Source organism: Asparagus officinalis, chromosome 9, assembly GCF_001876935.1.
Source record: "Asparagus officinalis chromosome 9, Aspof.V1, whole genome shotgun sequence".
Classification (NCBI taxonomy): domain Eukaryota; kingdom Viridiplantae; phylum Streptophyta; class Magnoliopsida; order Asparagales; family Asparagaceae; genus Asparagus; species Asparagus officinalis.
In genome coordinates this window covers 60,838,059-60,854,163 of record NC_033802.1, presented here as the reverse complement: position 1 = coordinate 60,854,163, position 16,105 = coordinate 60,838,059, and the positions used below count along the sequence as shown (strand labels likewise).

Below are 16,105 nucleotides of genomic sequence, written 5' to 3'. Positions count from 1 at the left end.
CTTAAATTTTTTTATGGATTACGGATTAGCTAGGAATCTATAAAACATATGGGATTCCTAATCCTATTCTTACCTACTATTGAACCAAACACCCCCTTAAGTTATGCTAACTTCACTAAATATATGTTCCAAAAGGCTAGAATGGTGCGGAGTTAGCAAAAGGGATAGAGTTCAAATGACTCACTTTCAGGACGGAATTAGCACTAGATCTCTCTTCCTTTCAAAATTTACCTTTTTTTGGAAAAATTGCTTCTAGCCCCCAAAATAACTCCATCTATTCCCCCCCCAAAGACTTTTTCAAAGCCCCCAAAGCCCTCATCCCCAAAATGCAATTGCCTTTAGCCCCCAATTACTCCATCGCAGTCATTTAATTCTTCTCCATAAATCCTCTTTGATTCTTCAACTACTTTTCTTTAAAATAAAGGATGTATCCCTCCTTTGCATGGTTACAAATACAAAAAGCAACAAAGAGGGTGAGGGTGTTCTCGTAGTTATTAATGAGTCTATAAAAATCATTAGATTAAAATATCAAGTGTCCCAAAGATTTAAACTATCATTGCAATCCCTTTCACAAAAATTTTTATCCGAAAGGGAAGAGAAGTTTAGTGTTTGCGGTGAAAGTTGCTGTCTTCATTACTATCGAATCTATTACAACTTTAGTCATCACAATAAACTCGAATAAAATAAAAGTTGATCTTTTTATAAGATCTCCTTACACAATGAAAATAAAAAGTTTACAACTTTATCAAACAAACGCATAGATCGTTTATCGGTCTTCTGCTTGCGTGGGATCTTTGTCTATGTCGGGGTTTATCCGTGGACCACCGTCGATCAGATCTAATTGCTGAAAAATTGGGCAGAGCTTCGTCTATCCGCGAAGGGATCGAGAAACTGTAGCTCTTATCTCGGAGAAGCGAGATAATCACTCTTCTTAAGATTACCGTAACGGGATAATCCTAAGGAACGGATCCGGGAAACTGTAGATCTGACGAATCTCTCTCTCTTTTACGTTGAAGAACTCGATCCGATCTCTCCTCCTCCTCTCTGAAATTCGTGCACCTTCAGTCTTCAATCCGGCAGGGCTTCGCCTATTCTCCAAAATTCCAGATCTGAAAAAATGAGGGTCTGAGGCTTGTATTTATAGGCTTGAGGGGTTCCGGGCGGTTAAAACCACACAAAGGCCCAATTCTGCGTTGGAGACACCCCAGGGTGTCTCAACCTGAGCCGAGACACCCCAGGGGGCCAAGACACCCGGGGGTGTCTCGGCTTTAGCCGAGACACCTTAGGGTGTCTCGTTAGTCCGAGACACTCCGTTATAGTGTATTTGCCCGTTTTCGCTGTAAATTCTTCGTCTGAACTCGGATTTGAGTGATTCCAAGTGCGTTGGAAAGCTGACGAAGAGTTCTATAAGCTCCAATGATTAGATCATCTGTGCAATCAACTAGGAAATGAGGGGCGTAGCGCCTTTTGTAGGCGACGCAGGGCTCTCGATCGATTCGTATCCTCGTTATTCTGGAACTCCAATGCTTCACGTAGTTCGTCGATTCACTTCAAGCGTTTGTCGACGTCAATCAAGCTTCTGTAAACTGGATAGTGACATTCATCATCTTTTCTTAACACTGAGACGTTCGTGGAGACCTATAGGCAATTTTCGATGCCTACAGATACCCCCTCCAAAGCGTTCCAGACTCGTTTCTTTTGTAGAAGAGGCTGGAATACTTTGGATGTGATTGGTCCAGCCTTCAGTCGGCGTAAAGGACCTATAGTTAGCTTCGATTCTTGACTCCTTCGATTTTCAGCATACTCGATGCTTTGATGAATAGCTGAAATCCTTCCGGCGCTGCGTTTATCGTCTGGCCGTCGTCGAAGTCTCAAATCTAAAACTGATGAGTTGAGTTTGGCTCGTGTCATTGAGTTGATTTTTTGATCGTAACGCGTTGACTAGCGTTGACCTAGGGTTATGCGTTGACCGGCATTGACCCTAGGGTTTCGAACGTCGTACGTTGACTTTTTGATCGCAACACGTTGACAAGCGTTGACCTAGGATTACGCGTTGACCGGCGTTAACCTTAGGGTTTAAATTGTCATATGTTGACACAGTTTATACTCGTACATTTACTGGAGTATATACAGTTTAAGCTCTTAAAGTATTAGAGCATGGTGGTCCCAAGTGTCGGGGCTGCAGGACCAACTGTTAAAGCTGATTCATTTGTATTTGTGGATCTTATCTTAATATTGTTGGATAATCGAGTCACGAGACCAACTAACGGAGCTGATGCATCAATGACTCGCACTTATAGAATTTTTAGCAAATTCTCAGCCATCAACGGGTTTGACGAGCCTTTACCGACTACCGTTTGAGTCGAGCTAGCATGCAGATTGTTTAGATCCGTTCTGCACATAACGTTGTGCTAAAAGAGTTAACTCTTTTAGTACTACGACATTGAATACGTAGACTTCGTCTTTCTTACGGGAATAGACTACCCGGCAACGTGTGTTAGACGTAGGCTTAGGATTTTTGGCAAATCCTCGGCCCTCAACGGATTTGATGTGCCTTTACCGACTACCGTTCGAGTCGGGCTAGCAAGCGGATTGTCTACATCCGTTCCGAATGTGACGTTGTGCTAAAGGAATGAACTCCCTTAGACTTGATGCTACGACTTCGAATATGTAGACTTCGCCATTGTTACGGGAACAGGCTACCCGGCAACGCGTGTTAGGCGCTGACTTATCCTTACTTAGGATTCAGGATAAAAGTCCCCAAACTGGAATTCTGGTGTCTTCTTCAATCGGTGAAAGACTAAACCGGCAACGCGTGTTAGGCGTTGGCTTATCCCTGCTTAGGCTTCGGGATAAAATTCCCCATGCGTGTGAGGCACGGATTATGGTGTTATTAATAACAACCTGTCACAATGTTGAATATGTGGTCTTTTGTCCTTTTTACGGTCAAAGACTATCCGGCAACGCGTGTTAGGCGTTGACCTATCCCTACTTAGGCTTCGGGATAAAATACCCCAGACTAGATTCTGGTGTCTTTTTTAATCGGCGAAAGACTAAACCGGCTACGTGTATTAGACGTAGGCTTATCTCTATTTAGGAGTCGAGATAAAGTTCCCCGTGCATAGGATGTATGGATTTGAAGTTAAGAATTATGTCTTTTCTCAGGGTAAAGACGAACCCAAAATGGAAGAGGAAGAATTTTATATTCTATCTCCCGGCACCGAAGAGGAAGAATTTTATATTCTATCTTCAGTTGGAAAGGAAACTCGAAGTGAGATCTCCACTCCCAGAATCTGGAAAGATAAAACTAAGAGTGGGATCTCCACTCCGAGAATCGGAAAGATTCAAGTAACCCTAACTTTTATAGGATTGGTTGCTTGATCCAAGAAAAGAGTTTCTCATTTATTGAGGGAAAATTCCGATTTCGATCCTAACTTTTATAGGTTTGGCTGAAAAAGGAGAAGACGGAAGTCTTTCGTTTATCGAAAGGGATAACTCAATCTTAGTCTTAACTATCTGCATGTTTGACTAAGTGAAGTTGGAGACAATCCTAACTTTTATAGGTTTGATTGCTCAATTTGAAAGTGGACCTCACGTTCATGGAAGGAATCGAGAGGGGACTTTGATTGTGGCCCTAACTATAGGAAGGTTTGACCAGGTAGACAGTGAGAGGGGGAGTACCAATCACAACGGGAGGGTTGACTTATACAAATCACAGTGAGGGTTTAGTGTTTATTACTTTGTTCGTAATGATCGGGTTATCCCTATAGTATTCTTCCGGGAACTTTCCATTACACGAATCATCCACCCCCAGCTTCCTTCTTGGACCTGGGTCTGACTTTGTACTCCGTTACATGACCGAGTTATCCTTAAGAATATTAGCGTAACATTCTCCAGGAACTTCCCATCAACGGTAGGAAACAGTTTAGACTTCGTATACTCGTCGGAGTGCTGAGAAGCAGTTTATACTCGTATACTTGTCGGAGTGTGCACGTTCTTATTTGGCTTATCCTAGTGTTATGACGCCGACTTCAACCAAGGTTTGGATGCTATTCTTTAAAGTAAAGCAAGCCTTGGTGGGATAAAGGATCCTCCTGTGGTACGCGTAGTACTTCGGATCTACAGTATTGTCAGCTTCCTCCTGATTTGTGATGGGCGGCAGCTTGATCTTGTTGTTTTCAAGAAGGGTCTCGAAGATGGCTGGAACGTCTTCGTCCTTGAATGAGTACTCTTTTTGGAGCCTCGGATTCAAACTATTCTGCTGTCTTAGGGACTGCTGTTGCGACGTCTGATTAACGTCAACAACTGTTGTAGGTGTCTTCCCCTCATTATGGGAAACGAGACCCGGATTGAGAGGGTTAGTCATCGGTTGGCATCTTTCAACCTTCCTCCTTCTAAGGAATCGTTCGGCCTGCTCTCCGCGCGCCTTCAACTCTCTCCAGGTATTGAGTGGTTCTACTCCCATAACGTCCAAGATGTTAATGGACAAGTTGTTATGACAGGTTTGCAAGACAAATTCCTCCGTGACGGGATCCTTACAGTTCATTGCCTGATTGCGAAAGCGTTTGATGAAGGTATCTACCGACTCTCCATCCTTTTGTTTCTCATCGAAGAGTGTCCTGATCGACACTTTGGCGTCATCATCGAAGAAATGAGCGAGGAACATGCTTTCCAGGTCCTCCCAGCTGTTGATGCTTCCGGGCTTGAGGCGGCGGTACCAATCGAAGGCGGGCCCGCGAAGGGTGCCAACAAATGACCGGACCATCAGAGGCTCGTTGCCAGAGATCACTCCCAAATGGGACTTGAAATAGATCAGGTGCTGAGTGGGGGAACCCTTCCCGTCGAACGGCGTGAAGTTGATCAGGTTGAACTTCGCCGGATACGGGATCAATTCCCATTCTCTTGGGTAAGGACACGGAATCCCGGTCTTCTTCACCTCTCGAGCAGACATCAGGGCATCAATTTTTCTTTCGAGATCCTTCATCTTTTTGGCCTCATCTATATCAGATCTTGGGCGATTCCTGAGAGGAATAACAGGGCCACCCCCAGCATTATCATCTTTGGTGGGACCACCCCCAGTACTGTTGTCCTTAGTGGGACCACCCCCAGTGTTATTATCTTTGGCGGAACTACCCCCAGCGTTGTTATCTGAAGAGGGTGCATTTGAACCACACCTAATATTTTTGGGAGGTGCGTCGGCCATGATAATTTCGTCCACTTATGGATTGCTGTCAACTGCGGCGTTCTGGGTGCGACGGCTGGATTCAACTCTGACTTGATTGGACAGAACCCGAATTTGTTGATCATGCTCTTCCCTCATTCGCATCATGGTCATCTTCATTTCGAACTTGAAGTTCTCTTTTTGTTTGGCCAAGGCAACCTCAACCATTTTAGTGATCTCGTCTGTGCTAATCATCAACACTTCGCGGGATTGACCTAGGCTGGATACCGTTTTGTCAGAAGCGACTGCAGAGTTAGCATCTGACACTTCGTCATCCGAGGATAATCCTTGATTCATCCTCTGACAGTCCCTTTGTCTAACGGTTCCCGACCGTAACCGAGTTATACGTTGGGATATGTCCGAAAGATGACGAGGATTGAAGTTTCACGTTGACTTCCCCTTATCAACCATATTAACTGTGACTTCTGGAAGTTCATCATCTTGCACAGTTGGACTTTTTCTACAGAAACGCCTTCACTTGGTCTTTGGCGTTCTGGGGGAGATCCTTTCAAATATCGAGACCCTCTGTGGAGCGGTCTTGGGGCAGCTACACGCTGATAATACTGCCCTGATGATTTTGATACACGGACAGTGATAGTCCGCTTCCCGGGTACTTCTCTTTCGAGATTGCGGTCGGAGTAACCTATCGGCTGCTTACATGGATTCTCAGGTATAACTCGTTCATTTGTCTGACGCGTTTTCATCTGAGTAAACATCGCCTTGTTGGCGTCTACAGGAGTCACACGCTTGGAATCACACCTTTGTGAGGATGAAACCTTAACGGGCTCCTAATTTTCTACGCACACCGACAAGCGGGCCGTTGCAAAAATTATTTTGTTAGGAGGTTGCGTACGACCCCCAGTCCGGATGTTGGCTCGAAGCTCCTTCAACGGTCTCAAGCTTTCCTTAACAAGCGCTTTTCCTCGATTCTCGGGTAGGGCACCGACACGATCCTTCAATGGGACTCTAGATTTGGGGAGATCCATGCTATCATAGAGCTTCACAGGAGGTGCGGGAGCAATAGGAATGTGATCTGGAGTTGACAAAGGCCGGAGAGCAGCCTCAGATGCTTTTTCCTTAAACGTTGACTTGGCCTTTGGCATCCAGACTTGCTTAGATCTTGGTGTTTTTTTGGCCACCTTTTCCTTCTGCAATTCCTGTGCCTTCCGTACAAGAATCCTCGTCTGCGCTAATAATGCGCGGCGCTTATGGATGCGCTCCTCAAGAGTTGAACGGTTTCGTTTGACACGAACCCATTCATTAGTAGGTGGTTGGGAGGAGGTTCCCAAAGCTTGTTGCTGGGACACTTTGCGCCTTCTGAGCTTCAGATCCGCATCATAGCAGATCCCGTCAACAGGCTTCAAAGCCTCGGCAAATTGACGCGCAAGACGTTGACGGCGCCTTTGACAAGCCCTCTTCGTCAACACTGGTGCACTTTCAACGGGAAACTCCTTGACTTTCGAGGAGTTGTCACGAACGTTGGATCTGGTTTCTTTGGAAGCCGGCGAATCGTTACGAGGTGTAACTACAGCAGCGACGGCGGAGAGATCATCTTCTTGGGTCTTCAGATCTGAAGACCAGCGGATCTTCCTGGAGGAGGAGGCCTTCCTGCACCTGCAAGGAGAGGCAGATCTGGAGGAGGAGGAGGAGACATACTCCTCGAACTTCTGCTGGTCGAACTCGTATTCGACCTCTTCGAGCACCGGGATCTTGATCATCGGCTGCGGCACGACAGCTTCGGCAGCGAAGCTGTTGGCTCCCACTGTGGTCGCCAGTTTGTTTGTGGTGAAAGTTGTTGTCTTCATTGCTATCGAATCTATTATAACTTTAGTCATCACAATAAACTCGAATAAAATAAAGGTTGATCTTTTTATAAGATCTCCTTACACAATGAAAATAAAAAGTTTACAACTTTATCAAACAAACGCAGAGATCGTTCATCGGTCTTCTGCTTGCGTGGGATCTTTGCCTGTGCCGGGGTTTATCCGTGGACCACCGTCGATCAGATCTGATTGCTGAAAAATTGGGCAGAGCTTCGTCTATCCGCGAAGGGATCGAGAAACCGTAGCTCTTATCTCGGCGAAGCGAGATAATCACTCTTCTTAAGATTACCACAACAGGATAATCTTAAGGAACGGATCTCTCTCTCTTTTACGTTGAAGAACTCGATCCGATCTCTCCTCCTCCTCTCTGAAATTCGTACACCTTTAGTCTTCAATCCGGCAGGGCTTCGCCTATTCTCCAAAATTTCAGATCTGAAAAAATGAGGGTCTGAGGCTTGTATTTATAGGCTTGAGGGGTTCCGGGCGGTTAAAATCACACAAAGGCCCAATTCTGCGTTGGAGACACCCCAGGGTGTCTCCACTTGAGCCGAGACACCCAAAGGTGTCTCGGACTTAGCCGAGACACCTTAGGGTGTCTCGTTGGTCCAAGACACTCCGTTATAGTGTATTTGCCCGTTTCCGCTGTAAATTCTTCGTCCGAACTCGGATTTGAGTGATTCCAAGTGCGTTGGAAAGCTGACGAAAAGTTCTATAAGCTCCAATGATTAGATCATCTATGGAATCAACTGGGACACGAGGGGCGTAGCGCTTTTTGTAGGCGACGCGGGGCTCTCGATCGATTCGTATCCTCGTTATTCTGGAACTCCAATGCTTCACGTAGTTCGTCGATTCACTTCAAGCGTTTGTCGACATCAATCAAGCTTTTGTAAACTGGATAGTGATGTTCATCATCTTTTCTTAACACTGAGCCGTTCGTGGAGACCTATAGGCAATTTTTCGATGCCTACATTTAGTTTTACAATTGAAAATAACGAGGACTTGAAATTGATGTTTGGGTATCGTCGTCGTAATAGATTTATAGATTTATAGATATATGCTACCTCTGCTGGGGAATTCTCATAACACCCAAACTTCGCCAGGAAATGTGTAAGCATTTTAATTTTAATTTATTTTGCATTGATTGTAGAGGTTATGAGTTGGTCGTGGAAGTTATGAGTTGGTTGTTACGGTTTTGAATTGATTGTCAACCTTAATATATAGTTATGAGTTGGTTGTGGAGGTTATGAATTGCATCCTATGGTTGTGAGTTAATTGTCAACATTAGCATATAATTATGAGTTAGTTGTTAACCTTATGAGTTGGTTGTCGAGGTTATGAGTTGGTTATTACGGTTTTGAGTTAATTGTCAACCTTAGTATATAGTTATGAGTTAGTTGTGAAGGTTATGAGTTGGTTGTAACGGTTTTGAGTTGATTGTTACGGTTTTGAGTTGATTCTCAACTTTAGTATATAGTTATGAGTTGGTTGTAGAGGTTATGAGTTGCATGCTATGGTTTTGAGTTGATTGTAAACATTAGTATATAGTTATGAGTTGGTTGTTAACCTTATGAGCTGGTTGTGGAGGTTATAAGTTGGTTGTTAAGGTTTTGAGTTGGTTGTTAAGATTACGAGTTGATTGTTAACTTTAGTAGATTTTTATGTATTTTTGAGTTGGTTGTTAAGGTTTTAAGTTATTTGTGAAGGTTACGAGTTGGTTGTTAACCTTGCGAGTTGTTTGTTAACTTGCGAGTCATTTGTTAACTTTTTTAGATAGGTAATAATTAACATTTTTACTCACTTTTTCAGAACTATCCCAATAAAAAATTCATGATGCACAATTCCTATGCTCATCCAACCATGTAATGATAAGTGTAATCCTAATGGCAATCCCACTGTCGACTCGATCATGATGATAGAGGATATGGTTAATAGCCAAACCAACACCCTAACTGAGTGGCACACGGCCATACGTGCAAATGGACAGAAATTTGGTAGTGCTACCAAAGTTAGATTAGCACTTCAATACTACTCAATTGCCAAAATGTTCGAGTATGATTTTTACCATAATGAACCAAAACGTATGAGAGCGCATTGCCGATTCAAGGACACGCTGGATTGCCCTTGGATGTTGTTTGCTTGCGCACTCCGTAATTCCTCAATTATGTCTATAAAGCTATTTGAAGCTACTCGCACTTGCGGTCAACATGGAGCTAATGCTGTTAACTCAAGGGCATCATGCAAATACATTGTAAGCCATATACAAATTGTTTTGAAGGTAAGGCCAGATCTTCGTCCAATTGATATCAAGAACAACTTGCTCTCACAATACGACATCAATATTAGTTATTGCAAAGCATGGCAAAGCAAAGAGAGAGCACAGAGGGACCTGTTCGGTAACAATGATAAGGCTTACAATATTAGGGTAGCAATCAAGGAATTCTTTCCAAATACATTCCATTCAAGGTGTGTTCTACATCTAGTCGAGAATTTCAAAAAAAAAAAGATGAAGGGGTTGGGTCACAAAACAAAGTCACTCAAATATTGTGTGATTTATTACAAACCGCGACTTATAAGTGCACAATTGTCGAATGGGATGATAACATGAAAGAATTGGCCTTGATATCTGAAAGAGCTTATGTGACTGCAGTGAATTACTCTCCAGAAAGATGGGCAAACACATACTTCCTTGGTATAAAGTATGATACTATTTTATAGTTTAGTTGTTATAATTACAGTTTAGTTTTTAAGGTTGCAGTTTAGTTGTTAAGGATACAGATTCGTTGTTAAGGTTACGGCTTAGTTGTTAAGGTTACAGTTTTTTTGTTAAGGTTACAACATAGTTGTTAAGATTATATGTAGTTTTTAATTTTTGAGATTGGTTGTCAAGCTTACATAGTGGTTATTAAGGTTAGGGTTTGGTTGTTAAGGTTATGGCTTAATTGTTATGTTTACATCTTACTTTTTAAGGATACAATGTCGTTGTTAAGGTTACGACTTAGTTGTTAGGGTAACAGTTTTATTGTTAAGGTTACAAAGTTGTTAAGGTTATATGTAGGTTTTAACTTTTGAGAATGGTTGTCAAGTTTACATAGTGGTTGTTAAGGTAGGGTAGTGGTTGTTAAGGTTAGGATTTGGTTGTTAAGGTTACGGCTTCGTTGTTATGTTTATGTCTTACTTGTTAAGGTTACAGTTAACTTATCACACTTATGAATTTTTTTCATGTGATTTTTGGGTATGACCATGTTACCTCGAACGTTGCTGAGTCCTTCAACAATTGGATAAGAAAGACAAGAATGTTACGAATCTTATCTTTGGTGGAGATGATACGAAAGCAAATTATGGAGCGCATGCATGAAAGAAGGCTTATGGCTGCAAAATGGTCTAGATACTTATTTCCTGAAGCAGAAATATGTTGAGTGATAATATTCATCATAGAAGTTGTTTGCATATTTGATGTAGAACACACAGCAGACGCGTTTATGTCAAAGTGGGGCAGTCGCAATCCCAAATGCTGGCCTGGTCGAAGAAAATAACTAGTTTCGAAGAAACAGTCATAACTTTCGAACCGTACTTCGGAATGCGACAAATTATATATGAAAATCAACTATCTTGACGAGACGGAGCCATCCAAGCCGACCCCTTTGGGTTCGGTTTGCATTCTCCGTTTTGCCAAATTCCTTACGATTTGAGAGATATTTGCATTTTTATTCGTTTTTTTAGTAATATTTTAGGAGTCTGTTTTGTTTAGAAAACAAATTCGATTTGATCTCATATTTGACCGGTGGACTTTTCTAGTAATAATGAGTCTTTTTAGGAGTTTTAATATTTTAGGAATTCTTTTATTATTTTTGGTAGAGTTTGAGTCCTTGTAGGAGTCTTATTTCTTTTTCTATTTAAGAAGAGTCTTGTAAGCCCTAGAGCCATAACTTTTGATTAATAAAATTTTATTTTTTCCTTAATATTTCTTCGTGGATTCGAAGCTCTTCGTGGATTCAAAGATTTTCTTTGGTGGATTCCAAGGCTACTACTTCCGCGTTGCGTTAATATTAAATATTCAAAAGAAGATATTTGTGGAGGTTGAATCTAATAAAACATACCCTGTAGATTTGAAGAATCAAACATGTTCATGCAGGTCTTGGAATATCACACGCATGCCTTATAAGCACACTCGTGCTGCAATTACTTGGATAAGATGATATATTTATCAATGTTCTAATTTGTTTGTGACTGTTGAAGCATTCATAGTAAGTTATGAACCCATCCTCTTTTCTATTCCAAATTACGAGAAGCGTGTTGTATATCCAGAAGACTGTCGGTTAAAGCCTCCCTTACTAAAAAAGACATGGAAGGCCATGTACCAGACGCATAACAACATATCGCTGAACACCCATCCTGTTAAGTGTTCCCGATGCCGTATGAAAGATCACAATTGACAAACATGCAATGAGTCTATCTAGTTGCTAAACCATATGTTTTAAATGCTAACATTTTGTATTAGTAGTTTGGCCTAACCAAAGTCCACGTGATTGCAGGTCGTAAGTTTGTGTTTTCCACCCATTTTCACGAAAAAAACCTTTAAAAAGAGCTTCCATTTCAGGGGCTCGTTTTACCATTTTTGCGGATCACAAACACCATATTCTCCCTTTTTTTGGTCAACCAAATAATAAAAAAGTAAATTAAATTTGGAAATGAGTTTCCCTAATTATTGTTTTCCCATTTTGTATGGCTTAAAGCCTAACCAAGGAGGCCCTTAATAAGTTCTATATTCTATACCAACGTCCTAGATCTCACCTCACTTATGTTTTGTAGCTATCATGAGGAAAAGTTGAGACTCAACATAGGAATAGGCTAGGCAATGCCTAAGTGAGCACACATCCAAAATCTAAACCATGTCTAGATTAACTCACAAGGCTTCACTAGATTTAAGCTAGCTCACAAAGACCATTTATACTTCCAAATGAGCACAACTTCCAAACTCTAAATCATGTCTAGATCACATCTTTTAACAACCTTTTCAAAGAAACATGTTTCATAGCGCAGCATGAGATAGATAACACACATTTGATTCTGACCCCATAATTTCAATATCAGTTACATGTGCTTTGATAAAGTAAAAAAATTAAGCATGTCATCAAATGCTCAATAGCGAGTCCATACAAGAGACACTCAGATGCTCAAAAGTCTTCTGTTCCATCTCTCGTATCATCATCCCTTGTTCTTACTCAGGAGATAAACAATTGTAATTCTCTCTCCATATCATTGAGCAACTAACACCCGTGAACAAAACAAATAAAAAAAAGGTAAACAATCAAATACAACCAAAAAGCATTCACATGCCTTTGTTTCATGTGAGCTTTAGTGCCCTTCTTTTTCTTTCTCATTCCATTGATTTACTTAGTTCACGGGCCAATGTACTATAAGAATCTTCAATCTCATAAATCTCCCATCTACACAACCACAAACCAAATGCTTTCATGACCCTCACACAAAATTTCTCTGAAGAACCTCCCTCTCTCCAAATTACATTCATCTACTATCACCATGAACAATAGAACTCTCTTCATGCTCTTTTTTGTAGTTGTAGCTCTTCTATTTTTACAATCTTTCTCCCTTGAGACTGAGAAGAAGCCCGTAAAGAATATTACAGTTATCGGTACCGTCTTCTGTGATGCTTGCTCCAACAATACTTTCTCCAAGCATAGCTACTTCATACAAGGTAAATCAGTTGTCTCTTCACATCTCTTGCTAGCTCTTGAAACTTTGTAGACTTTCATATATGCATATAACAACATTAAAATATATTTATATATATATCCCAAATTAAAGGTGTTCAATATCTTTGGTTTCGGTATCTTTCAATGACAGAGAAGGTAAAATAAATGCCCATGTCAAATTTTCCATAATAGATGGTGCTTTTCCTTTTTGTAATCTCCATCACTTTCCTAGAAGGAAATTATTGGCGAACCTTTCTTTTTATCTGGATCACTGTTTTGGTATTCATCACATCTACAAATAAATGGAAGCCTCCCCACTCCTTTGCTTACCTCATACATTGTTTGGGCTAGAAATCTTCTTTATCCTGCGAAAAAAAAGAGAGGGACAAGGTAAGCAGGAAGAATCCGATACGATACTTATATGTGCAAGTCAATTAAATCTGTAATGAAGTTATATGGGAAAAAAGAAACTATCTGTCTACTTGACGATTATAAAAGGACTAATACTCGATATTTAGAGAAGCTATGTTAACTTTCTGATAGTAGAAGCATAAAATCCAACCAAAGGGTGTATATGGAATTCTATGATGCCCGCAATGACACAGGTCATATTAATGGATGAAAATTATGGACATCACTTTTCATATTAATTATGAAGATGTTATAGATTTGGATACTTTTCGTCATAGGTCTAGCAATCATTCATTCATCCTATTATCAACGACATCACTTTTCATCCAACGACGTGGACCGTATACGTAGCTTGTATAGATTAGAGATTTAGACCGATGAGAGGAAAACATGGTGATCTGACATCAACTCTTGATGTCTACTTTGTGGTCAAGCCATAATCAATCTGGATTTCCCTTGTGTCCTTCAAGAAGATGAGGAGTCAGCGGCAGAGCTACGTATTGTTGGAGTATTCGAGCAACGGAAGAAAAACTTAAACTCACAAGAAACCCCAAATCTACTAAGCAATCAAGACAAACAGCAAACAACAAGATTTAACGTGGTTTCACTCGATCAAGATGATCCGTGTACGTCCACGAGGAGAATGGGGAAGATCTTATTTCTTTTGAGAAGAGATTACAAGATGTTGAAATTACACACCCCTAACAATGATGGAATATAGATTTCTCTTTTTTCTTGTTTCTTCTTATTATTATTTAAACTCATGGATTAATATAATATATATAGAGAGGGATTGATTTTGCTCAATCCTATTAGAACTCTAACTTGAATCCTAATTGGATTTCCCAATTCAATTAATTCCTTCAATCCAATCCTAATTAGGATTAGTACTAATCCTAATTAGAGTCCAAACTCAATCCTCCTCCTCAACTAATTTGAGTCATCACGAACTCACACAAAACTTTCAGCCATAATAACATATATGGGAAGTGGCTGTTTGCCCCAAGAGACTTAGGTGCATTTCGATTTTTTCCATGGGGCTTGTATGTGCACATTTACACATGCACACACATAGATACATCAGCATGACAATAAGTGATTATTTCTCCAGAGCTTGTTAATATATAATTATATATATATATATATATATATATAATATATATATATATAGTAAAACTCTATCAACTTAAGTGGACGTGCGCAAAGTTTCTTATCCATTGATGATTACTTGATTGAGCTAGCATTATAGATGATCCGCTCCGTTAAACTTGATCTATATATTCTAAAACCCTAACATACCAAATTTGGGGTGAACGCCGTCGTTGTTTGACCCTCCCGTCAAGCCATGTAAAAAGTTCTATTCATTGCGAAACCGTTAAAATTGATACGAGTGGATGAGGGTCAAACCACAACAGGTTCACCCCAAATTTGGTGTGTTGGGGTTTTAGAATATGTAGATCAAGTTCAACGGAGCGGATCATCTACAATGTAGCTCAATCAAGTAATCATCATGGATAAGAAACTTAGTGGACGTCCACTTAAGTTGATAGGATTTTACTCTATATATATATATAATATATATATATATATATATTATAATATATAATATATATTATATATATATATATATATATAATATATATATATATATATAAATAATATATATATATATAGAGAGAGAGAGAGAGAGAGAGAAATGGGTATGCTTGGTACCAAGCACAAATTTTGTGCTTGGTAGTGAGGTGTCTCATTCCCATCCACTCATTCAATTGGGGGATCATATTCAACTCATGTGAATGTGGTCCTCACATTTGAATGAGTGAAGGATAATATGTCACCTCACTACCAGGCACAAATTTTGTGTTTGGTACCAAACATACCCATATTCCTCGTATATATATGACATAAAGGATAAATTCCTCAAGGCGTTACCGAAGTGATTTGGCATTAGAACGAGTATTGCTTAGTTTTGCTAACCCAACCAAAGAAGAATATTGCTATTGAGTTTACAAGCATGGCACCTCTTACGTCATATTTTTATGTACAGATTTCTCAAATGGAAAGAAAAAAAAAAGAAAAAAAAAGTGCTTTCATGTAAAAGTTGAATGCCGATGAAATTAAGGTATGCAACTTACATATACACCCATCTAAAAGATAATTTTGCATTCATCGCCACAAAAGCAAAAGTTTTTGGCTTATTTCTGCAGAGCAGTGCAGAGGAAATATCCCTTTGAGATCTGTCTTTTCATATTTGCAACCATTTTAATTATATGAACAACCCAAGCTTCCGTGATCATTTGTGCTAAAACTTCTGCTTATTTCTCCTATTTACCAGGTGCCAAGGTGCATGTAGACTGCAAGCTGAAGTCAAACTCCAACCCCAATGGTGAAATGTCCATCACGGTTGATCGAACCACAGACCGATTTGGAGTCTATAAACTCGATATCCCGCCAGTCGATGGGTTCGTCTGCACCGAGGGCCAAGAACCCGAGTCCTTCTGTCGAGCAACTCTAGTTTCGAGCTCATCCTTGTCATGTGATGTCCCCTGCATAAAGAGCTCAGCAGAGCACATTGCAGTGAAAAATGAAGGGATGCATGCTTGCTTATATAACCTCAATGCGCTTAGTTATAGGCCAGCCAAGAAGTATTCCACCTCATGTGGGACTAAATTAACCGCAGAAACGGAAAGTTCTTCAACTCCAAACGCTTGTTTGTTCTTTTGGCCACCCTTTCCACCGTTTGGCTTCCCATGGCCTCCTCCTTTCCCATTCCCTCCATTGTTTCCGAGTCCACCATCTCTTCCATTCCCTCCATTGTTTCCGAGTCCACCATCTCTTCCATTCCCTTTCCCTCCGATTCCTTTCTTAACTCCGCCACCACCATCTTTTCCCTTCCCACTTCCACCTCTGTGGCCAACACCAAGCCCGCCACCGGC

At 40.7% G+C, this 16,105-nt stretch overlaps 1 protein-coding gene across 1 annotated transcript in view; it reads left to right on the top strand.

The window, feature by feature from the left end:
• Window positions 12,417-16,105, top strand: part of LOC109823508 (RNA-binding protein 12-like) — a 9,949-nt gene continuing 6,260 nt past the window's right edge. Inside the window, exons 1-2 of the mRNA XM_020389787.1 lie at window positions 12,417-12,760; window positions 15,505-16,103. Of these exons, the coding sequence (XP_020245376.1) occupies window positions 12,586-12,760; window positions 15,505-16,103 (774 nt within the window). The 5' untranslated portion in view covers window positions 12,417-12,585. The remainder of the gene's footprint in view (window positions 12,761-15,504; window positions 16,104-16,105) is intronic.